The sequence below is a fragment of the Balearica regulorum genome, chromosome 24, assembly GCF_011004875.1.
Source record: "Balearica regulorum gibbericeps isolate bBalReg1 chromosome 24, bBalReg1.pri, whole genome shotgun sequence".
NCBI lineage: Eukaryota > Metazoa > Chordata > Aves > Gruiformes > Gruidae > Balearica > Balearica regulorum.
In genome coordinates this window covers 1,261,412-1,285,595 of record NC_046207.1, presented here as the reverse complement: position 1 = coordinate 1,285,595, position 24,184 = coordinate 1,261,412, and the positions used below count along the sequence as shown (strand labels likewise).

Here is a 24,184-nt window from a genome sequence, read left to right as displayed (position 1 = left end):
TTACAAGTGTTGCCAGGCCCAAGGAGGCTGCTGTGTATCTCTTAAAAGAATATCTCCTCCAGCCAAATCCCAAACACTCTCTGAATCAGACTTTCACTCCTCTTCCCCCTCTCATGGCAAGCAGCACCATGACTCTGCAAAGGATGGAGGAGCACACATCTGCATGAGCAGAAAAAGGATGTGGGGAAAGGGCTTCAGAATTACCTGGTTCCCAAGGAGAAGGAGGCAAGAGAAGTGGGCAGGAGATCAAGGAGCTGGGATGGCTGTTATGGTGGCCCTGACCTGCCCCAGTGTGGTGGGGTGACCCTGGCTGGGGGCCAGGTGCCCACCAGAGCCACTCTATCACTCCCCTCCTTCTCTAGACAGGGGAGAAAAAAGTATAATGAAAAGCTTATGGGTCGAGATATGGACAGGGAGAGATCACTCACTAATTATCATCACGAGCAAAACAGACTGAACTTAGAGAGGAAATTCATCTAATTTATTACCAAGGAAAACAGAGTAGAGGAATGAGAAATACAATTAAATCTTAAAACACCTCCCCCCACCCCTCCCATCTTCCTGGGCTCAACTTCAATTCTGGCTTCCACCTCCTCCCCCCTCAGTGGCCCAGGGGGATGGGGAATGGGGGTTGTAGTCAGTTGATCACATGTTGTTTCTGCTGCTTCTTCATCCTCAGGGGGAGGACTCCTCTCATCATTCCCCTGCTCCAGCATGGAGTCCCTCTCACAGGAGACAGTCCTTCATGAACTTCTCCAACGTGGGTCTCTCCCACGGGGTGCAGACCTTCAGGAGCAGACTGCTCCAGTGTGGGTCCCCCATGGGGTCACAAGTCCTGCCAGCAAACCTGCTCTGGCATGAGCTCCTCTCTCCACTGGTCCACAGGTCCTACCAGGAACTTGCTCCAGCATGGGCTTCCCATGGGCCACAGCCTCCTTTAGGTGCCTCCACCTGCTCTGGCATGGGGTCCTCCACAGGCTGCAGGTGGAATCTCCACACCCCCTCATCCTCCCTCCATGGGCTGCAGGGGGACAGCCTGCTTCACCATGGTCTTCACCATGGGCTGCAGGGGGATCTCTGCTCCGGTGCCTTGAGCACCTCCTGCCCCTCCTTCTGCACTGACCTTGGTGTCTGCAGAGTTTCTTACATCTTCTCACTCCTCTCACCCGCTGCAAAAAGCTCTCTCTAGCTGTTTTTTCCCTTCTTAAATATGTTATCACAGAGGCGCTGATTGGCTTGGCCTTGGCCAGTGGTGGGTCTGTCTTGGAGCCAGCTGGCATTGGCTCTATCAGACACAGGGGAAGCTTCTAGCAGCTTCTCACAGAAGCCACCCCTGTAGCCCCCCCCCCCACTACCAAAACCTTGCCATGCAAACCCAACACACCCAGGCCCAGAGGTAGCTTCTAAGGAAGTGGCAATTTTTGAAGGTGCTCATGATGAATGGAAAACATCCATGGTAATAACTTGGGCTGGGTGGTTGTTTTCCTTGATGCTGCCTTTTCGTTTCCTGGCTCTTGCCATACCCATTCCCTCATGGAGGCTTCTTCTGAGTGCTGGGATTGAGAGGCCCCAGGATTTCCGGGGCAGGAATGTGTCAGCGCCAGCAGAAGGCTCAGGTCAGGTGCAGGAGGGGTGCAGTGCCGGCAAGTGATGTTGTCCTGGGGCACGCTGGTGGGGTTGCCTGTGGCTACATTGACAGGAAGGGGCCCAGCTGCTCCCAGCCCTACAATCCTTGGCTGGTCACCCAAGGGCTTCCTTGTGTAAGGACGTCCCGTGTCTTTCTCTCCCTCCCAACTCACTCCAATGGTCACTTGGAGGGTGCAGGTGGGCTGCACTGCTACATTTCATAGAGTCTAAATCTTTTTCGCATGCAACTAAGCAGCCTTCCCCAAGATTTGGGTATCGAGGGCTGCAAAGGTTATGTCCCTCATTTTTTCAATGCTGCTGAAAATCAAAGCTATGTGGGCCCTCTTCTACCACTGGCAAATTATGGGGTAGACAGCATGATGCTGGAAGAGAAAAATCAGTTTTGGGCATGGCACATAGCCCTTCTTGATGCCTTTGACATCCGTTGCCAGATTCAATTGCAATTGGGCTTTGGCTTTCCTAACCTCATCCCTACATGCTTGGACAGGGCCTCTGGATTCCTCCCAGCTTACCTGTGCTGGCTTCCCTCTCCTGTTTTCTTCCTTCTTGTGTTCCGGTTTGGCCAGGAGCTCCTTGTTCATCCCTGCAGGCCTCCTGGCATGCTTTCCTGACTTTCTGCTCTTTGGGAATGGACTGCTCTTGAGCCTGCAGGAGGTGTTCCTGGAATGGTCGGCAGCTTTCTTGGGCCCTTCTAGCCTCTAGGGCCTTACTCCACAGGACCTTCCCAAGCAGACCTTTAAAGACACCAAAGCCTGCTGTCCCAAAGGCCTGGATTGTGAGCTTGCTATTTACCCTCCTCCCTCCCCTCAGGATCCGGACCTCCACCATTTCATTGTCACTGCAGCCCAGGCTGCCTTTGATCTTCACATCCCCAGCGAGCTCTTCCTTGTTGGTACATATGAGGTCCAGCAGAACACCTGTCCTTGTTGGATCTTCTCTCCCTTTGGTGGTGAAGTTGTCATCCATGCACTCCAGAAAACTCCTGGCTTCCTTATGTCCTGCTGTGTTGTCCCTCTAGCAGATATTGTGGTGGCTGAAGTTCCCCATGAGGAGCAGGGCCTCTGAATGTGAGGCTGCTCCTGTCTGTCTGTAGGAGGCCTCATCCACTGGCTCTTCCTGGTCAGGTGGCCTGTAGCGGATATGCATTACAATGTCACCCTTACCTGTGTTCTCTTTAGTGCTCACCAATATGCTCTCAGCTGCTGCAACACCTATCCCCAGGCAGAGCTCCATGCACTCCAACTGCTCTCTCACAGAAAGGGCAAGCCCCCTTCCTTGTCTTCCAGCCTGTTCTTCTGAAACAGCCTCTGTCCCTCCATTGCAACATGCCAGTCACAGGAGATGTCCCACCCCGGTTCCGTGACCCCAGTGTGATTGTGTCCCTGCAACTGCACACAGATCTCTAACTTGTTGTGTTTACTCCCCATACCGCATGCATTAGGGTACAGGCAATTGACAGAGGAGTCCAGCATGTTGACGTCCTAGAGAGGGTTTTGGGGACTTCTCCACAATGATGCCTTGTAGGCACTTCCTTGCTTACATGCCGCTGCTAGAGGTGAGCCCACTTAAGCCCTGTTTTCTTGATCTTGTTCAAAAAACAGGGCTTTGAGGCACACGTGGCTCCTCTTTAACTGTGTGGGTAGTGAACCTATTTCGTAGTTGTAAGCCCTTTGGTGGGGCAGGAGCCTTCTGCTGGGCTTCCATGCTGGGATTTGTCCCCTCAGAACCTGCTCTTAGGAGTGTAAGGCCCTGATAACAAGTGAATGTTGCAAACACCCGTCTTGACATGGACAGGGACGGGCTGATGATGACCAGGGAGTGTGGAACAAGAACGGAGCCTGCGGAGGCAGGATAACGTCTTGTGAGACCACTCCTCTAGTCCTGAAACACGTAAACAATGACCATCTGTGCCCTGTGCACCATGTGCCTGTGACAGATCACCACTCACTTGGTCAGCCCTGAAGGGGGGGCAGTGAGACCCCCCGGACCCCCACAACCCACCGACTCATTTCTAGAACATTTCTGAACATTCCTGAGCACATACTGCGCCTGCTCAGTGATGCCAGACCCCTGCCTATGGGGCGGGCACATTGGGTTATAAAAAGGGAAAACAAAAGTTTTTGGTGTGCGCCCACCACCTGAAGACTACAACTACGAGCAGAGAACATCAGTGGATCCAAGGCTGGTGATATCTTTTCTCTCTCTCTCTCTTTTTTCTTTCTCTCTCTCTTTTCCTCTCTATCACTCTCTTTGTCTCTAACTTAATTTTCGGCACGTTAGGGTAATACCGTCACATGTTTTGCTAAAACCTTACCTTTCATAGTTCTTCTAAATTTTGAGCATTGTTATGACCTTTGCCAAGCCTCTATCTTTTGTAGTTCCACTGAGTTTTAAGTAAATTTATAATTGGTTTGAACCTCTAAAGTAATTGTCATTGCTTCTGCTTACCGCGCAGAGAATTACAAAGTTAACTCACCCCCACCCCCTGAGTGGGATGGGACAAGGAGTCTACAAGTGCTGGTCAGTTTTTCAGAATGACCTTTTAAAAGCACAGGCACAGGCATTCCTTTGTGTTGAAAGTTAAGCAAGCGGGGCAGAAGACCAGCCTGGCTGAAGAGGGAACTCCTCGCGGAGCTCAAGAGGAAAAAAGAACTTGCAAGATCTTTAGAAGGAAGGTCAGGCTTTGTGGGGAGATTACAGAGCTGTTGTTCGCTTATGCAGGGAGGAGATATGAAAGGCTGTCGTGGTTTAACCTGGCAGGCAGCTAAATCAACCGCACAGCTGTTCGCTCACTATCCCCGCCCACAGTGGGATGGGGGACAGAATTGAAAAGAAAAAAAGTTAATACTCCTGGCTTTAGAGAAAGACAGTTTAAGAGGACAGAAAGGAAGGGAGGAAGAGGAGGAGGAGAAGTAGTAGTAGTAGCAGTAGTAGTAGTAGTAGTAGTAATAATAATAATAATAATAATAAAGAATATACAAAACAAGTGATGACAGCACAATTTCTGACCACCTGTAGCCGATGCACAGCTAGTTCCTGGGCTGCTCCACCTCCTGGCCAACCCCCCAGTTATATACTGAGCATGTTGTCATATGGCATGGAATATCCTGTTGGCCAGTTTGGGTCAGCTGTCCTGGCTGTGTCCCCTCCCAGCTTCTTGGATGCCCCCTGGCTTCTCATTGGCAGGCCAGTATGAGAAGCTGAAAAGTCCTTGACTGCTTCGCAACAACTAAAAACATCAGCGTGTTATTAACATTATTCTCTCTCTAAATCCAAAACACAGCACTCTACCAGCTGCTAGGAAGAAAATTAACTCAGTCCCAGCTGAAACCAGGACAAAGGGCAAAGCTCAATTAGAGTTGAAACTGGCTAGTGTCATGTCAGACAACAAGAAAGGCTTTTTGGAAGCACGTTAACAGCAAGAGGAGGTCTAAAGAAAACACTGGGCTGATATTTGTTGAAGATGGCCACCTGAATAATAGGAATGAAGAAAAAGCAGAGGTATTCAATGCTCTTTTTGCCTCAGCCTTTAACAATACCGGTAGACCTTGAGCTGCCTGGTCCTCTGAGTCAGAGGACAACAGCTGCGGGAAAAGTGACTTTCCGTTGGTGGACACTGAAATTGGAAGGGACCAGTTGTATCAGCTGAATGTTCATAAGTCCATGGGGCCAGATGGGATTCATGCCAAAGTACTGAAGGAGCTGGCGGATGTTATGGTAGGACCCCTTTCAATCATCTACCAAAAGTCTTGGAGGTCTAGGGAGGTCCCTGCTGACCAGCAGCTTGCCAATGTTATCCCAATTTACAAGAAGAGCCTGAGGGAAGACCCAGGAAACTACAGAGCTGGTAGCCTAACCTCAGTTCCTGGAGAAATTATGGAGAAGATTATACTGGTTGCAACTGAAAGGCATTTAAAGCACAATGCAATTATCAGGCAGAGTCAACATGGGCTCACAAAGGGAAAGTCAAGTGGAACTACTACTCTTCTATAATAAGGTCACCTGCCTAGTGGATGAAGGGAAGGCAGTGGATGTAGTATTTCTGGATTTTAGTAAGGCTTTTGATACTGTCCCTCACAGCATCCTTCTGGACAAGTTGTCCAGCTGCGAGATGAGCAGGTACACGATGCGCTGGGTGAAGAACCGGCGGAACGGCAGGGCTCAAAGGGTTGTAGTGAACAGGGCTAGGTCTGGCTGGTGACCAGTCACCAGCAGTGTGCCTCAGGGCTCAATTCTAGGGCCAGTTCTTTTCAATATTTTTATCAGTGATCTTCACGCAGGAGTTGAATGCACCATGAGCAATTCTGCTGATGATACCAAACTGGGAGGTGCTGTTGACTCTCTTGAGGGACAAGAGGCCTTGCAGAGGGATCTAGATATTTGGAGCACTGGGCAATCATCAAAGGCATGCAATTTAATAAGATCAAATGCTGGATTCTGCACCTGGTACGGAGCACTGCCAGACACAAGTATAAATTGGGAGAGCAGCCCTGCAGAAAGGGATCTGGGGATGATGGTTAACAGCCAGCTCACTATGCCCTGGCAGCCAAGAGGGCAAACCACATCCTGGGGTGCATCAAACCCAGTATAACCATCTGGTCAAGATTGGTGATTATGCCACTGTACTTAGCATTGGTGTGGCCTCCCCTAGAGTGCAGCGTGTAGTTCTGGCTCCCACAACTTAAAAAAAATGTTAAGATACTTGAATGTGTCCTCTCCTCCCCTTCCCTTCCCTTCCCCATGCCAGAGGTTGCCCTTACCTTAACACTAGAGGCAGACACTGCCTCCTTCTCCACTGCTTTGGGGCTCATCAAGCTGCCAGAGAAAATCCTCTCTATCTCCCTTTCTCCTGCTCCGATGATGTGCAGCTGGCTCACTTGCAGCTGCTTGCTCAGTGGTGAATGCCAACCACTTGCTCTCTGTTGCCCTGAGAATATTCTCTGGGGCTACAGTTCCTGCCAACCGCTGTAGCAGGAAGTGCTCTGTAAATAGCCTGTTATCAAATTTGTGGAGGACTCAAGTTTTGCTCATTACTGGGCTGTTGGTAAAGCAGGGATGGACAATGTGGAAAAAGTATACCTGGTGCCTGCAAATTAGCATCAGCATCTATGAGGCCTGAGCTCTCACAGAGACCCTGAGCCAGGGGCCAAGCCAGAGCTGGGACCCATGGTTACATTGGGTCTAGGTGGGCTTGGTGCTGATGCTTATTGTCCTTGTGTTACCATAGGACTCAGCACTGCCTCCCACAGAACCTGGACTGGGGAGAGGTGCCCCCCATCCTCAACCCATGCAGGAATGACCCTGTCCTCCACCCTGGTCCTGTGGTGCTGGCGGTGTGTGGGGTCTGTGTGAGAGCAAACCCCCACACCACAGGGTCCCAGGGTCTGCAGATGAGGGAAGGCCTTGGCCTGTGTGTGGGGAGCAGCGGTGCTGCATGACACACCAGGGCCACTTCAGCCCCAGGGCTCTGGGAATGCTGAAGGAGCTTGGCGCCTGGGGGAAGGCACTCCAACCTGTGCCCTGTGGTTGGGCTGGTGTGCGCCCTGGGCCATTCAGGGACAGCTCATGATTCATGCTGAGTGCAGAATCAAATCCCACTGTGACTGCCATGTCTCTGCAGAGCTGGAGGTGTCTCCTCTCACACAGCACCTTTCTGGACCAGAGTTGCGTTGTGGCAGTTCCTCTCTGGACAACAGTAGTTGTCAAGATTCCTGTTCACATGAGATGCTCCAGGGCCAAGGGGGTATTTCTGAGAGGAGACGTGGCAAGGCATGGAGTGAGGGCCAATGGCTGTGGAGTAACTAGGGTTGTCTTCCTCAGCTTCAAGAGGCAGTGCCCAAAAGAAGACTTGCTGCACTGTGTCCTACCCTCCAGTGCCTCTAGGAGTGATGAAGGGTCGCCCTGTCCTCCCACATAATTTCCCCCCAAAGCAATGTCTCTCTCTCTCAACACTCAGTATGCAGATGGAAAGACCACCTGATGGACATAGACAAAGCTGCATCACTTTATTAATGAGTCTAAAGAGGGAAATGAGGTCACTCCAAGTGGAGGCCCTGAGTGCAGGAGGAGCAGGAGCATCCAACAATCTGTTTCCTTTTTCCTGTGGCAGAGTTCCCGCAGGACCAACCTGTTAACCTGCCTGGCAAAGGCAGACACGTTAGAAGATTACTCCAGGCTGGCTTCTGGGTTCTTCAGCAGGCTTTGAGGAGAGTACAAGACACCAAAGAAAAGAGCGGAAAAGGGTGAGTGGAAGAGAGGAAAAGTAGACATTGGGCATATTTTCAGAGAGCCCAGGCTGAACCGGTCTTGCCCTTGCTGTGCAAGCCAGAGATGGTCAGCTGCCCTTAAAACAATGCCACAAATCTTGATCTTCAGTCCAGCATCATGTTCTGAGTTCCTGGGGGTCCTTGTCTAGAGGCATCTTTAGCAGGGGGGGCATCTGCGGCCACAGTAGCGGCTGGTGATGCAGGAGAGGTCACAGCACCCAGAGGTGATGGGCACTCCGTCACAGCTGAGGATGCTACCAACAGCAGCGGAGGTGGAGGAGCCCACAACGGTGTTCTGTGGGAAGGAGCTGAGGATGGGGCCGGGCAGGGTCACCACCACGGGGGAGGGCTGGATGATGACGGTGGAGTTCTGGCACTGCCTGACACAGGGCTCATTGCAGCTGTTGGCCAGCAGGGTCGGGCCACAGGGCTGGCAGGGCAGGCAGGGCTGGCACTGGTCGTAGCAGGACATGTCTTGGGGCAGACGTTCACCTGGGAGAGAGCGTAAACAGAAAGCAAAACATGGGGATGTGTGAGGAGCAGCCTGTCACCACACCATGAGGGAATCAAAAAACATGCAGGGCTGGGAGGTGGAGGCTCGGCAGAGATGTGTGAGAGCTTCTTGGCCTCATCCTGCCAGGGCCCATAAAAGCCACAGAGCTCCTGTGCAGCCACTGTTTAGCTCCTGAGTCTAGAAGCCACCTCAGTAGAGTCCCAGCTTCCCTCCATGCCTAACCTTCTCCCCACTTCTCTCTCTCATGACAAGTAGCCCCAACATCTGGCACAGAACAAAGCTGGTGTCACCTGAGAAGCCCACTGAGATGAGACCTCCTTTTAGAGAAATCAGAGAAGGAGAAGGAGCTTCCGACTCACCTGGTTCCCAAGGAGAAGGAGGCAAGAGAAGTGGCTGAGAGAGTGAGGAGTGGGGCTGGCTTTTATCATGGACCTTTACTGCCCCAGGCTGCCAGAGGCATCCCTTGTAGAGGTGATTATTTTCTGACAAGCTCATCTTGAATGCACAACATCCCAGCTAATGCTGTGGGCTGTGTTCTGGCTTCCTGCACTGCTGCCTTTTCATGTCCTGCTTTATGCCAGGCACATTCCTCAGTGAAGGCAGCTTCTGTGTGACAGGATGAGAGGCCCAAGCATTTCCGGTGCAAAACACGTCAGTGTGGGCAGAGGACTCATCTCACATGCTGGAAGAGTCCAGAAAAGATCGCTCAAGATGAAGTAAACAGCTGGCTTTGACAACATGCACTCACAGACGCACACACAGGCACACACACAAATCTAGCCCTCTAAACATGTTAAGAGTTAATTGGGAAGACTCAAGACACCCGAAGAAAGGCTGTCTGCACTGTCCAGGGCCACTGCACAGGTCGTGGACTTGACAGAGTCTTCTTCTGCATGTCCTGTGTCCAAAGGGTTCAGTGTGGCTGAGGGAAGACTGACCTGCACTCGGTGAGAGCCGGAGATGCAGCTGATGAGAGTGAGGCTCTGGGCATGAGCCCTTTCACTGACACAGAAGGCCTCTCCCTGCTCTCTGTCTGTCCTAGAGTACCCTGGACATGGATATGGGCTTTAGCCATGGGATGGAGGTGGTGTAGGGGGGGCTGGTGGGAGAGTTTGTGTGTTCACTTCTGATCATCGCATGATGAAGCAAGCCGTGCAGAGGTGACCAGGTATGCAGGCCGTGATATGAGCTCATGCTAGCTAGGGAGTTCAGAGGCCGCAAATGATGAAATGCAGGATCAGTGTCTCCAGAAGGATGGTTTGTCCCATTTACCATGCACATCTGCTTTGGGATGGGCTAAGTCCAGTGTGGGAGCTGATGTCTCCTCACTGACTGTGGGGAGAGCCTACAGACTCTGTTAGAGCAGGTCCAGAGGAGGGCCACAAAAGCGATCGGAGGGATGGAACCCCTGTCCTATGAAGAAAGGGAAAGAGAGAGGTTCTCCTCAGTTTTTACTGACACGGCTTCTCCACAAGTCTACCACATCCCTGAGCCTCCCAGCAGACTCTGTGGGAATGAAGCAGCATCCACAGTAGAAGAACAAAGAACTAGGGAGTTCCTACTACCATTTGGACATGCACAAGTTCCTTGGATGATGCATCAAAGTGTGTTCTGAGAGCTGACTGGACAGCCCCTGGAAGGAAGATGGAGCAAATACTCTCACACTCACTCACAACGATTGTGTACTCTCATGCTTGCATTGCAGTTGTGGAAACTCCTCCAGGCTTAGATGTTCCCATCTACACTTAGTGATCTCCTGAAGGGAGACGTGGGGGTGTGAGACCAGCCCCAGATCTGGAAAGGAAGTGGAGCCTCACTGGGGGATTTACACAGCAGCAGAATGTGATGTGTCTAGGACAAGCCAGACTCCCCACAGCCTGCAAACACTGAGGCTAGGACTCCAGAAGTGAGTGTGACTGGTCCCAGTAAGAAAGGCACTCAGACTCTTCAAAGCATTCCTTCAAATGCCATCTATTAGCGCTAAGAACTGAAAGAAAGAGAGGACAGTATAGGTAACCTTACATCCCTTCAGGCGCTTACAACCCTGAGCTGCTCTACATCAGCTGCTCTGACAGAATGAGAGAATCACAGAAGAGTTGAGGTTGGAAAGCACCTCTGGAGGTCATCTGGTCCCACGGCCCTGCTCTAGCAGGGCCACCTAGAGCCACTTGCCCAGGACCGTATCTGAGTCAGTTTTGAATATCTCTGAAGAAGGACACTTGGCAACCTCCCTGGGCAACCCGTGCCAGTGCTCAGTCACTCGCACAGTGCAATGTGTTGCCCCCTTGCCAGGGACGGGACACTGCGCAGATCCCATCCACAGAAGGGTTACCCCATTGTGGTCAGTTGTGCTTTTAGAGCATTTTCTCAATTCAAAACACATCTAGGCATCATTTCTACGGTCAAACACTACAACCTTGCCTGTTGTTTAGTACGGGTGAACAACTACCAGCAGCTTTCACATCCTTGTTTCTTAGGGTGTAAATCAAGGTGTTCAGCAGGAGAGTAAGAGGGCTGTAAATAACAGTTTCAGCTCTGCCAGTAGATGGTGTAAATCATCATCAATAAAAGGACCTCTGGCAACAATACCCTTTGATCGAATTGTAAAAACCACTTAGATCCTGTGGCTTTTTTCTACATTTCCAGGATCATTTTTCTTGGACAGGCAAACCAGGGGTCACGCCAAGAGCCACGAGCAGCTGTCCCTTCTGTCAGAAGACATGCCATCCCTCCCTCTTCAGCCAGGATAATTGCTGATGGTATCATCCTTTAGAAGGACCTTCTGCTTATTACAAGGTTTACTCTGGTACGGTTAGGAAGTCCAACTGTGTTGCTGTATATGATGGCTGTTGATAGCATGACTAGGGAAAAGGGATTTCAGACATGCAAGTGAAATGGATTTATAAAAGTTTGGCCTTCAGTTGTTTTGAGAGATGTTTCATCAGGCATAATTCCCTGGTGCAGGACGGTGGAAGGGGGTCTTCTGTTCTTCCACTTGTACACTCTTGCCAGGACATCTGGATTTTCATGCAAGCAATAGGATATGAGACTGTAGTGGCTGCCAAGAGATATTTCAATCAATCAGAAGGGTTGAGATTTGCAGGTGTAAAAACTTTTTGCTCCCCCCCAGAATGGCAGCCAGTTCCTGAGAACAAATTCTCAGTGGGGGACCCATGAAGCAGTCAAGAGATGTGCCTTCACCTTCAGCTCTCTTGGGAGGTGCACCCAGTACCCTCACCCTTGCTGATCTTCACGTTCTCCTGCAAGCTCTGTATCAGAGCAATTTGATCTCCCTCAGAAATACACCGTTTTGCTGTCCCCATTTCTGCACTGACTGCCCTCACCTTCCACATGCTCAGCTCCAGTTTCCAGCATCGACGCATTCAGCAGCATGGGCAACTTTTCCCTGCTACTCCTGCCCATGCGTGCTGGCCAGGTCCCCTAGACTGGATGGTGGAGTGGAGATGAAGATGGAGTAGTGGCCATGGGCCATCCCAAAGGCTGTTCCCTGCTTTACCACTCCTGCCATTCTGCAAAGCAAACTATCTTCCAGAACCCCACACCCCCTGCCACCGCAGTGCAGTTCCAACCATAGTGAAATGAACGCCCTTCCTCAAGAGCTCATGGGGATGCTGACCAGTCAGGGCCTCCTGCCTTTCTGGGCTTTTGAGGGCAGAGACAAGGCAAGGCAAGGCCTGATGGTCACTGGCAGCAGCGCATCCAGGGATGTCTTCCTCAGCTCCAAGTGACAGTGCCCAAAAGAGGAGCCACTGCAGGCTGTCCCAACCTCCCATTCCTCTGTGAATGGAGAAGTGCCCTCACCCCATTCATCCCCTGAGCAAAAGCCTTCTCCTTTGGCAGCATGGGCAGTGTCCACAGAGGGAAGGACCACAAGGAGGCCAGGCTTGAATGCAGCAGAACTTTAATGAGTCAAAACAGGGAAGCAAAGTCACTCCAAGCAAAGGAGAGCAGTGCAGGGACCCCTGGAATCAGTCAAGAGTCTGTGGTCCTTGGCCATGGAGAAGTTGCTGCATGGTATCTTTCCACCTGCCCCATAGCTACAGAGGAGACAGACGGTGCCCACCAGGCTGCTCTTGGTGGGACCTTGCTGCCAAGGGGAACCAAAGCAAACAAGGAGGAGGGAGAGAGAAGCAAAGCCATTCAGCCATTCAGTGAAAACAACATCCAAAGATTCGATCCTCTGCCCAGCACCACCTCCTGAGTTCCTCAAGGTGTCTCCATGGGGTGTTTCTAGCATCTTTCTCAGAGGAGGCACCTCCTGCCACCATAGCGGCTGGAAATGCCAGAGAGGTCACAGCACCCAGAGGTGATGGGCACTCCCTGACAGCTGAGGATGCTGCCAACGGCAGCGGAGGTGGAGGAGCCCACAACGGTGTTCTGTGGGAAGGAGCTGAGGATGGGGCCGGGCAGGGTCACCACCACAGCAGGCGGCTCAATGACGACGGTGGAGTTCTGGCACTGCCTGACACAGGGCTTGTTGCAGCTGTTGGCCAGTGGGGTCGGGCCACATGGCCGGCATGGCAGGCACTGGTTGTAGCAGGACATGTCTCTAAGGATGGAGGTGCACCTGGAAGAGAGGGCGGGGAAGAAGCAGAGCACAAGGGTGGGTGAGGAGCAGCCTGCTATTTTCTGTGTCACAAAGGAGCCAAGGCCACTACTGAGTGGGGAGCTGGAAGCTGGAGCCACACAGTCTTCATTTCCCTACAAAAAGCCGCCTGGTCCAGGGAGTCTCTATCCTGATTCGTAAACCAAAAGTCCTCTCAGCCCTGTTCCAGTGTCTGCCTAAGCAGACCTCCTCCCCATTTCTCTTTCCCATAGCAACATGCTCCAAGCCCCAGCACAGGACAGAGCCAGCTGAGAGGTCCATCAAGGAAATCTCTCACTTTGGAAGAGGAGGAGAAGGGGCTCCAGACTCACCTGGTTCCCAAGGAGAAGGAGACAGGAGAAGAGGATGAGAGAGCAGGGGCTTGGGCTGGCTTTTATACCTGCCCTGCATTGCCGCAGGACCAGAGGCACCCTTTGCAGAGGTAACAATTTTCTGACAAGCTCGTCTTGCATGCAAACCATCACAGCTAATGATACGGGCTGTGCTTTCTTTTCCAACGCTGCTGCCTTTTCATTTCCAGGTTTGTGCCATGCCCATTCCCTGATGAAGGCTTCTTCTGAGTGCTGGGATGAAAGGCTCCAGGATTTCTAGGGCAGGAATGCAGCAGTATGGGCAGAAGACTGAGCTCAAGTGCTGGACAGGTGTAGAGCAGAGAAGTGACATTAGCCTGGGTCACTGTGTTGGGACTGTTTGCAGTGCTCTTCTCACGAAGAAGTTCCTGCTGTCCTTAGCTGGACCCCCAAGGGATGGCTTGTATGAGGATGTGCCACGTCCATCTCTTTCCTTCCCTCCTCAGCTCTCCCCCATGCTCACTTCTTCTTGCCTCCCCAGGTGTGTGGGTTGTGCTGCTAGGTTTTGACCCCATCCTGACTAGCACTGCCCTCAGGAAAAAGTTCTTGCTGGTTTTGACTCATGCCCTCTCTGTGCATCTGTGAGTACACAAAAATGGCCATGTGCTTGCCTGGGGCCTTGTCCTTCCCCAGAGTGCCCTAGCCCTGCTGCATTTGTTCCTAGGTGTCCTTAGCCAAGTCCATGGTTCGTTGTGTTCCTACATGTGTTCTTGTCTGGTGTGCTTTTGTGAGCAGCTGGGTTTGTGTAGATGGGTGTGGGAGCACAAATTTGTGCATGATTCCATGCCACTGTGCAGGAGACTGTGCCTCTGTTCCTCTGTGTGTATGTGTGTGTGTGTGCTTTCATGTGTCTCCTTGTGCGTCCCTCATCAGGAGGGAATGTGCTGCTTATGGCAGGGACACTCTCCACTGCTCTGTCCATCAACACCACACAGCAGCAGGTTCAAAAGATCTGAAGGAGCCGGAGTGCAGCTGAGTGGTGATGACGCCAGCCTGCTAGAGACCTGTCCAGGGAAGAGGCCCTGACATGCAGCCCCTGCCTCCTGACTCCTCTTTTACCTGCCCCTCCACAGCTCATGCTCCGCTGCTGCCGATTTTAGGTCCCAACAAGGTTGGTTCCACTCCAGCTTGGATCCTTAGTTTAATTCAGTGTGACAACATTGGGAGTGCCTCAGCATGGCTGGCAGTCCCCACTCCCTGCCTCTCCAGACAACACCACAGCTGCTCTCCCCAGAGACAGAGAGTTCAAAAGGATGAGGTTTGCTTTGTGGGCATGGAGAACGGCTGAGGATTCCTGCTGGCCATGTGCTGGCCATCCCTGAGTGCCTCCTCTCATGTCCCAGCCAATGTCAAACGTACAACTCATTGACCTGGTGCTGTGTCAGGCAGGGACTGAGACCTTGTCCCAAACAGGTCCTGAAGGCAGGGAACACAAAGCCTGGCATTGCTGTGCTCTGAGGGGAACGCCAGACTCTCTGTCTTTCACAGGAAAGCCAAAGAGCTGATGACTGCTTTGGACTTCAGCCTACAAAGACTTTCATGCCCCACATTGGACTCTCCGTCTGAGTGCCCAGCAACTGCTCCTGGGAGGGAAGGGACACTGGATCTGAGCCACATCCCCCAGAGCCTGATGCTGTCCCACAGGCATGTCCAGAACAGACCCTCTTTCCAACAAGGGCTGTCCACAGTGTGTAAAGTTCCTGAGACCATCTCCCATCCTGAATGTCTGCCTGCCTGGGCTCAGGTCCAACTTGGAGGCAGTGCTGTCGAGGGTTTCCCTCCTTCCCTCTAATGTCCTTTGGTGAGATCAGGGCCAGGGAGATCCAATGGGATCTGTTCTGAGTGTGGGATTGATCTAGATGATCTCTGGAGGCCCCTTCTCACCTACCTTCTGACTGCATACCTTTCACAGTGCCCTACCTGACCCCTGCATGCCCATGTCACACTTGTGCTCACATCCCCTTTACCACAACACAACTTTTAGGCATTGTGCTGGGAGTGCAGAGAGGCAGCTGAAGGGAGGCTCTGGGCCTCCTCCCTGCCATCCGCAGGGCATCAGTGGCTGCTGTTTCCAGCCCCTGAGCTCGGAGACAGCTCTGGGAAGCTGGTCCATCTCCTGGTCAGGGTCCTACAGCTGTTCCAGGCTGCAGCTGGCGCTGTGCAGGCTTCTTCTTGCTGAGGGGTCGTGTCTGGAGGATGGGGAGAGTGGGACTGGCAGGAGCCAAAATTCTTGCCGGTGCAGAGCCACAGAGCACTCTCAGCCCGGTCGAGACCCCGAGCGTCGCCGTCGGAGGGCTCAGCCCCGGGGCGGAGCTAGTGGAGGCGAGAGGAGAGGAGAGGAGGGGAGAGAACAGGAGAAGGGAAGGGAGGAGAGGGGAGCGGAGGGGAGGAGGCACCGCTGGCGGAGCGGAGAGCCGGGGCTGGCGGGGGACAGCGAGGCGCGGGCGGCCGAGCGGCGGGATGCGGCGGTGCCGGGGCGCAGGGCTGGCGGGGCTGCCCGCGGTGCTCCTGGGTGCGTGGGGCTGGCGGTGGTGGCGGGGCGCTGGACCTGGGGCTGCTTGGGACCAGCGCTGGGCCCGGGCCTCACCTCTGGCCCTCCTAAACCTTCTCGAACCTTATTCCCCCTCTATCCTCCCTTCTGCAGGCATCTCTTCTGCCCTTAATGAGCTCATTCCCTCTCAGCTTTTCTTTCTTTCTTCCTTTCTTTCCTTTCCTTCCTTTCTTTCCCTTTTTTCTTTCTTTTCTTTCTTTCTCTTTCTTTCCTTCTTCTTTCTCTGTTTCCCTCTTTTCTTCTTCCCTTCCCTTCCCTTCCCTTCCCTTCCCTTCCCTTCCCTTCCCTTCCCTTCCCTTCTTCTCCTTCCTTTCTCCCTCCCCTCAACGACTCCCCCCTTCCAACTCATTCATACATTCATCTCTCCTCCATTTCTTAATGGGCACTTCCAGTACTGCACATGACAACAGCCTCTGGAAACCCTGCACCTCATCATCTCTGTATTGTCCTGGCTGCTTCTGGCGGATTTCCTCTGGCAGGCAGGGCTGCGTAGAAAGCAGATTTTCAGGGGTTTTTTTTCTTTTTTTTTTCTCCTTTCTGGCAGTGACTGTGGGCAGAGCCCAGGTGCAGCAGGAGCCGTCGGCAGAGACCACCGAGGGCACCAGCATCAACATCACTTGCTCACATCCCGACATACAGACCAGCGAGTTCATCTGCTGGTACCGTCAGCTCCCGGGCCGAGGCCCCGCATTGCTCGTGAGCACTCTTAAAGAGTCCAAAGAGGTGCCGGACCCGCCGGGGCGGCTGTGGGTGGCGGCAGATCGCCGGTCCAGCGTCCTCTGGCTCGCCCGGCCCCGGCGCGGGGACGCTGCGGTGTATTACTGCGCCCTGAGAGACACGGGGAGAGGAGCCGGGGCTGCGGCCGGGCACGAACCACGAACCAGGACCCAGGAACCAGGAAGGGCGGCGGGCGGGGCCGGGCGTGTGTGTCGGGGGCGGGGGGACAGCCCCGGCCGGGCCCGCCAGGGGGCGCTGCCGCTCCGCCCGCCGGCCCCGCCCGGCCCCGCGCCCGTTCCCCCGCCCGACCGGCACCGGCAGCACCACCTCCTCCTTGCAGTCGATGCCTGAGCTCAGCACCTCTTCTCCTTGATGGCTGCTCGGAGCTGTGCTCCTGGAGGCAGCAAACAGCCACGCTTGCTCAGCGCTACACGTGCAGACTGACACGGTCCTTGCAAGGCAGGGAGGGGAGTAGGGTGTGTCCCACGAGGCTCTCTTGCTGCCCCAGAAAGGGCTCAGAGCGTTCTGGGTAACGTGGCATCCTCTGGCCTGTTTGTACAGGCCTGCTGCCAATGTCGTCTTAGAAATACATCTCAGAGGGCACAGATTCCCATCCTGCCAATGTCAGCCTGGTTCTTCTCTTGCCTCTGTCCTCCCCTTGCCAAGGGTGCTCAGCTGGTTTTGCCTTTTATGAAGGCAAAGTGACAGCTGTACATCCTTCACATGAAGGCACAGCACAGGCATTTCATGGTTCATTTCATGAACCCAAATGCTCCAGAGAGATGCTCAGCGTAGTGGAAGTCTCATTGTAGCTTAGCTCCCTTGTGCAAACACATCAGCAGCTCCCACCCAGCGTTTTTTCCCTTCCCAAGGACATGCACAGGGATCTCAACCCAAGGTTATTATTAACACAAACAGGCTGCCTGGGCATTTCAATTAGGCAGTTAGCAATAGTGCAATTAAGAAACCAACGCAGCCAGGAATTACCAGACATGCAAGGAGTTGCAACAAGCATCAGCCCTCACATGGCAAAGGTGCATTCCAACAAACCACAAATGTTTGTCAGAGCTCTGCCAAGTTGTCTTTACCGTGGTCTGCCACCTGCTCCTCAGCCCTAGCAGGGCCAGCCCTTCATCTGGGCAAACTGCTTACCTTGCCTTGCCACAATGGTTGATTTTCTTCCTCTGACACCAACAGACACAAGGATTTACCCCAGCACACCTTTGGTTCCACCCTCCAGCCTGGGTAGCTGATTCCTTCAGGACTTAACAAAGCTGTTCCAAACAGGGCAGTACGTTGACCCAAAGGGAATGCAAATGTAGTTAAGCAGGGTGACCTCCCCAGGTGGCACATGGCCCTGCTTGTCTTTGACTTCTCCATGTGTCTCCTAACCATGGTGGGAATAGCCTCATCCTTGTCACTGTGGGCAGTGAGCAGCCCCTGAGTGTCCTGATGCATTTCTTCCTTGGCAGGCTTTCCTTCTTGGAGATCTGCTGCACCACCACCGTTGTCCCCAAAATGCTGGAGACTTTCCTTGCCACCAGAACTACCATTTGTGTTTCCTCCTTTCATTTTTCCACTTCTTCCTGTGTATGACTGAGGTCCTGATCTTCTCAGCTGTGGGGTTGTAGTTGATCATTACGTCATCATATGCAGACTGCTTGGTGAAAAACACTATCATGACAAAAGTCTACTTCCTCCCGGTACTGGGAGGATGTGCTGTGGGCTTTGTGGTGATTTTATCCCAGGTGGCTCTGCTGCTGCAGCCGCCTTTCTGCACAAAGAAGGTTGTTGACCATTTCTACTGTCATGCTGGGCCAGCATGAGCATGGCCTGTTTGAGATGGGTTGACTTTGGCTGGCTGTCAGATGGCCATGAAGCTGCTCTATCACTTCCCATCCTTCAACAAGGCCGGCAGAGAAAATACAACGAAAGGCTCGTGGGTCGAGACAAGGACAGGGAGATCACTCAGCAATTACCGTCATGGGCAAAACAGATTTGACTTGAGGAAATAAATTCCATTTATTGCCAGTTTAGAAGAGAGTAGGATAATGAGAAATAAGAACAAATCTAAAACCACCTTCCCCCTACACCTCCCTTCTTCCCAGGCTCAACTTCACTCCTGAATTCTCTGCCTCTTGCCCCTGAGCAGCACAGGGGAAAGGGGAATGGGCGTTGCATTCAGTTCATAACACAATTTCTCAGCCTCTCCTTCCTTGCCCCATAAACCAAATACATTCCACTCCTCACCTCTGTCAATCACATAGTTAAGAATTATCAGTAATATACACATCCCGCACATAATCTACAGTGTTCACTCACTTCACTTACATCAACAAAAGACTTCCTCACACCAAAATCAAGATAACACCATCACAGCACCAACAAAGGTGGACATTTTACAGACACTCCACTCCGCGTCCCTTCACCACAATGACAACAGCAGAAATATTCCACAATTATTCCACTCTCTGGTCGAGGGAGGTGATTGTCCCAATCTACACTGCACTGGTGCGGCCCCACCTCCAGTACTGTGTGCAGTTTTGAGCACCTCAACATAAGAAGGACATCAAACTATTGGAGCGTGTGCAGAGGAGGGTGATGAAGATGGTGCAAGGTCTCGAGGGTGATCGGTCACTGGAACGGGTTCCCCAGGGAAGTGGTCACAGCACCAAGCCTGTCAGAGTTGAAGGAGCATCTGGATGATGCTCCTAGTCATGTGGTTTAGTTTCAGGTCGACCTGCAAGGAGCAGGGTGTTGAAATTGGTGATACTTATGGGTCCCTTCCACCTTGAGATTGTCTATGATTGCATGAATCTATGACGTGACAGTACACATAAAAACACATGTGTGCACACCCAGTTACAGAGGAGCACATGTGCATGCACACAGACACATATTCATCTCTGAGACTTGTCCTCACATAAGTGTTCACATGTGCTTGTGTTCACATATGCTTATATTCACTTGCACACTCACACTTGCATGGAGGTACATATCTAAGCTCATGTACAAACACAGATGTAAATGTGCTCGTCTGCACACATTTATGCCCACGCACATACACACACATGCACACTGACACCGCACATGCTTACTTGCTCATCTGCAAAAAACATGCACGTACACAAACACATGCACAGACACCCAGAGAAATGCCCTTGTTCACACACACACACAGTGGCAGACACTCACTCTCACGTGTGCTTTTGCAAATGCACATGCAAGTGCAAACAGACGGGCACGAATTCACCCCCAGGCACAGACAGATGTGTATTGCACATGAGGAAGCACAGCCTCTCCCCACACACCCTGAGAACTAGGACTCCACCGGCCAGCTTCTGCCTCTGTGCCTGTGACACCTTGAGGCAAGGCCTTGAAAGCCCAGTGCTGCGAAGGTAAATGAGGCATGAGAGACAAAGTCAAAGCTAGAGACCATCCCTATTGCTGCAGCTCCAGGTGTTCACCACCTTACAAGTCCAAATAACCTCAAAGTCTGAGAAGCTCTGCCCCACCCCTGGTGATTACCGTAGGGCAAATTGTGGGGGTCTGGGAGCAGTTCTGGCTTCATCTCAGGGAGAGGTGCTGCCCTGACATGCTCAGATGGCAGCAAAGGGTTGTGTGTCTGAGGTGAGCGGATGGCCTGCAGCTGCAAATGGTGAGGCTGGGAGACCAGAGAGGAAGCTGGCCTGATGAAGTTGCCTCAAGAGAAATACCCTCTCTTCAAAAGGCAAACAAATCTGAATTAGCAGGTGGCATGAGGAGGAGATTTCAAACCGCCCAAGGCAAAGTGTCTGTCAGTTAACATGACTCATGAGAGCTCATGGAGCTGCACTGCTGAGAAGTCGGTCTCCACATGTGCTTTTAACACTGGAACTGTCTCCAGAGCCACAGGAGTGGTGGCAGGAGGGTGCGCTCGGCAGTGCATAGGCACCAGGAGGACAAACCATGCGCCCTGAGAGCCTCCCAGCAGGGCTGGCATTTTCCCAGGGCCCTCACCTGGCCTGAAAGGCTCCCATTCAGATCTCCCCCTACGCTGACCTACCTCCCTTGGAAGGAGTCCAGCTCCTAGCTGCGCTCTGCAAGTGCAGCACAGGAAGCACGGTGCCAGCCAGATGGGTTTCTTAGAAATCTTCTGGGAAATCAGCTGCAGCACTGCTAAATGAGCTGCTGCCGTTGGTAGCCTTGGGCAGCCATACTAGATGTGTACCACGTGTGCAAAAAGCATGCCTGTGAGCCTGAGGGCGAGGGTCCTTAGCTTGTGGCAACTTGGCCTCTCTCCAGGCAGAAGTGAGACTTGGGCAGCAGAGCTCTAGAGTTGGGGAAAGCCCTGGGAAGTGTCCTCATGCTTGCAAGCAGAGAACTAATGTCTTTGTTCCTGACACAGGCACACAAATGTGTGCTGATCCTCCTCATCCTTCTCCCTCTGTGCAGGAGGCTGCATCAATCATCCCTCCTCTGAGCAGGTTCCAGCAACCCTGCTCCTCCTTCCTCTGCCAATCAGCCTGAGGCCCTGTTTTTGCAAGGGTTTTATCCAAGTTACACTGCTGGAAGGTCCTGATATTTCAGGAGGTCCTGGCCACAGGAGCTGCCGAGATGTGTTCTGGTGATTTTTGCATTGTGTTGTCCCCTGCACAGACACCTCCACTGCTGCTCCAGATGGCATTTGGTGTAGATTCAAGGGATAGCACAGGCACTGGCTGTGTCTGGGGAACGCTCTCTGGTGACCCAGGTTCTCTCATAGAATTGTAGAATGGTTTAGGTTGGAAGAGACCTTTAAAAGTCATCTAGTTCTAGCCTCCTGCAATGAGCAGGGGTATCTTCAATGAGATCAGGTTGCTCAGAGCCATTTTTGTGGCCCTTCTCCGGACCCATTGCAACAGGTCCGTGTCTTTCCTGTGCTGAGGACTCCAGAGCTGGATGCAGTATTCCAGGTGGAGTCTCACCAGAGCAGAGTAGGGGGCCAGAATTATCTCCCTTGACCTGCTGGCCTTGCTTTTTTTGATGCGGCACCGGATATGGTTGGCTTTGTGGGCTGTGAGCGCACATTGCCACCTTATGTCCAGTTTTCCATCCACTGGTACCGCCAAGTCCTTCTCAGCAGGGCTGCTCTCAATCCCTTCATCCCCCAGCCTGTGTTGATACCAGGAGTTGCCCCAACCCGGGTGCAGGACCTTGCACTTGGCCTTGTTGAACCTCATGAGGTTCACATGGGCCCGATCCTTGAGCTTGTCCAGGTCCCTCGGGATGGCATCCTGTCCCTCACGTGTTTCATCCGCACCATTCAGCTTGGTGTCATCCTCAAATTTGCTGAGGGTGCACTCAGTCCCACTGCCTATGTGACTGATGAAGATATTAAACAGTACTGGTCCCCATACAGACCCCCGAGGGTCACCACTCACCACTGATCTCCATCTGGACACTGAACCATTGACCACTACCCTCTGGATGTGACCATCCGGACAATTCCTCATCCACTGAACAGTCCACTCATCAAATCCATCTCTCTCCTATTTAGAGGGAAGGATCTTGTGGGGGACTGTGTCAAGGCCTCACAGAAGTCCACACAGGTGACATCAGTAGCTCTTCCCTTGCCCAGACAATTCCTCTCTTAGCATGACAGGTTATTTCTTGTAAGGCTAAAGAAGTCCGTTTATTCTCGAAAGTGTTTCAGAGAAATTAAGCGTGTATTTCCTGAAATCCAGGAAATGTTCTCCCCCCGGGGACTGAAATTCCTTTGAGCGGGCGACTCTTCCATTAGACGTGCTGGCCAATGCCAACCCAAAGTCACAAAGGGGCAGAGATCCCTAAGACACCGTGTCACCAAAACCACTCCTCCAGACAGATGACCCAGACCCACTTGGCACTGCTTGACAGACTGCCCCCTTCACTGCACCATACTGTTACACACCAGACAGACAAGGAGTGTCTGTCCCAGACTGGGAGAAGAGCTGCAACTGCACCTTGGACTTCAGTGAGCACCACAGCACTCAGCTGAAATGAAGCTTTGAGTAGCTCTGCTGCTTGTTAGATGCTCTGTTAGTTGTCAGGGCATATCCAGCATTTGAGCTGTCAGGATGAGACTTGTAGGGATTAAGTCCAGTCACCTCCGCACTCCAGGGCTCAGGAGCCCAGGACAGTCCCTCCTGGCCCAGGGACCTTCCTTCCCCAGCCAGCTGTCCTCTGGCTGCCTTCCCCTTCATTCCTGCCCTTCTGGCCCTGCAGGGCTCCTGCAGCCAGACAGGGCCTTTCAGGCTGGCTGAGCACAGGATGGCTCCATGGAAATTCTTCCAGTCCCCTCATGGCCTTGCTGGGCCTTGATACTCTCCCTGGGGGCAGGCCTGCTTCTGGAATCCATCCCTCTCATGTCCCAGGTCCCTGAGGCGGTGGTTATTTCAGGGAGGTGATTTGCCACACTGCCGCCTTAGCTCTCACCTTCTCTCTGTCCTGCGCCTGTGCTCCATGGATGTAGAGTGCATCTCCATGCCTGCAAAGCAGGGGGGAGATGTCAGGCCAGGTCCCTGCTTATGGTGGGGAAGTACTTGTGCCATGCACGGCTTGACGGTAGTACTGGTGCCACAGGGAAGTCCCAGCCCTGGGCAAAAACACAACCAGGCTGTGCTGTCAGAAGAAGTGCTGCCTCTGCCAGCAGGGATGCTCTCTGTGGCAAGCGAGGAGAGGGTAAGCCCAGGGTGCTGAGCCCAGCCATCCCTCTCCCGTCACGCCAACCCCGGCCCTGACTCCTCCGTGGGCCACGGCCGTGGCCAGAGCCCCGCTGCCGCCGCTCTCGCCTCCCTCTGCGCCCCACAAGGGCCGAGGAGAGACCCCGAGAGACGCCATCGCAGGGCTCAGCCCCGGGGCGGAGCAGGTGGAGGCGGAGGGGAGAGGAGTCGGTGGAGAGGAGGTGCCGCGGGCGGAGCAGAGAACCGGGGCTGGCGGGGGGCAGCGAGGCGCGGGCGGCCGAGCGGCGGGATGCGGCGGTGCCAGGGCGCAGGGCTGGCGGGGCTGGCCGCGGTGCTCCTGGGTGCGTGGGGCTGGCGGTGGTGGCGGGGGACCGGGCCGGTGCTGAGTTTGGGGTGTTCCCCGCAGGTCCCTGGAGGCTGCCGTCCCCTTCCGGCTTCTTCACGGACCTCGGCTACAGAACCATGCTCCCATCCATCTCTCCCTCTGCTACCATCCCACATTCCCTCACAAAACTCAACGCTCTGTTCTTTGTCGAACTCTCCCTGTTTTCTACTTTCCCGCCGTGCCTTTCCATATAAATCACGCAGTCATTCCTTCCCACTTGCTACTTTCTTTCTTTCCTTTATCCCCCTTTTCTCTTCAGTGACTCCCCTCTTCCACCTATGATTCATACATTCCTTTATCCACCAACTATTAATGGGCACTTACTGCACATGTGGATATCCTCTGAAAACCCTTCTCCTCATCATCTCTGTATGGTCCTGGCTGCTTTTGCCAGATTTCCTCTGGGAAACAGCTGACAGGGATGGGCAGAAAGCAGGTTTTCAC

At 53.1% G+C, this 24,184-nt stretch overlaps 2 protein-coding genes across 4 annotated transcripts in view; both read right to left on the bottom strand.

Annotated features, from left to right (window-relative positions):
• The window catches only part of LOC142605018 (feather keratin Cos2-3-like), an 80,535-nt gene extending 56,351 nt beyond the window's left edge, over window positions 1-24,184 (bottom strand). The window contains exons 1-2 of one of the 3 annotated variants that reach the window (XM_075775049.1): window positions 24,065-24,184; window positions 12,638-13,015 (exon numbers count right to left, since the gene is read on the bottom strand). In XM_075775049.1, coding sequence (XP_075631164.1) covers window positions 12,691-13,015; window positions 24,065-24,105 — 366 coding nt within the window. In that variant the 5' untranslated portion in view covers window positions 24,106-24,184 and the 3' untranslated portion in view covers window positions 12,638-12,690. Of the gene's footprint in view, window positions 1-12,637; window positions 13,068-13,365; window positions 13,630-24,064 lie in introns of those variants that run through there. The other 2 variants (XM_075775048.1, XR_012838812.1) reach the window with 2 other exon arrangements.
• Window positions 8,071-8,877, bottom strand: LOC142605020 (feather keratin Cos1-1/Cos1-3/Cos2-1-like). The gene is made up of 2 exons (XM_075775051.1): window positions 8,783-8,877; window positions 8,071-8,405 (listed from the first exon to the last, which is right to left on the bottom strand). Exons 1-2 carry the CDS (start codon window positions 8,853-8,855, stop codon window positions 8,071-8,073), a joined length of 408 nt encoding a protein of 135 aa, XP_075631166.1. The 5' UTR covers window positions 8,856-8,877.

Excerpts from the sequence above, each read along its gene's own strand:
- LOC142605020 (XM_075775051.1), bottom strand. The coding sequence starts at position 8,855 with ATGATAAAAGCCAGCCCCACTCCTCACTCTCTCAGCCACTTCTCTTGC. Across the intron at positions 8,406-8,782 it reads TCTCCTTGGGAACCAGGTGA|GTGAACGTCTGCCCCAAGAC; the intron begins GTCGGAAGCTCC and ends GCTCTCTCCCAG.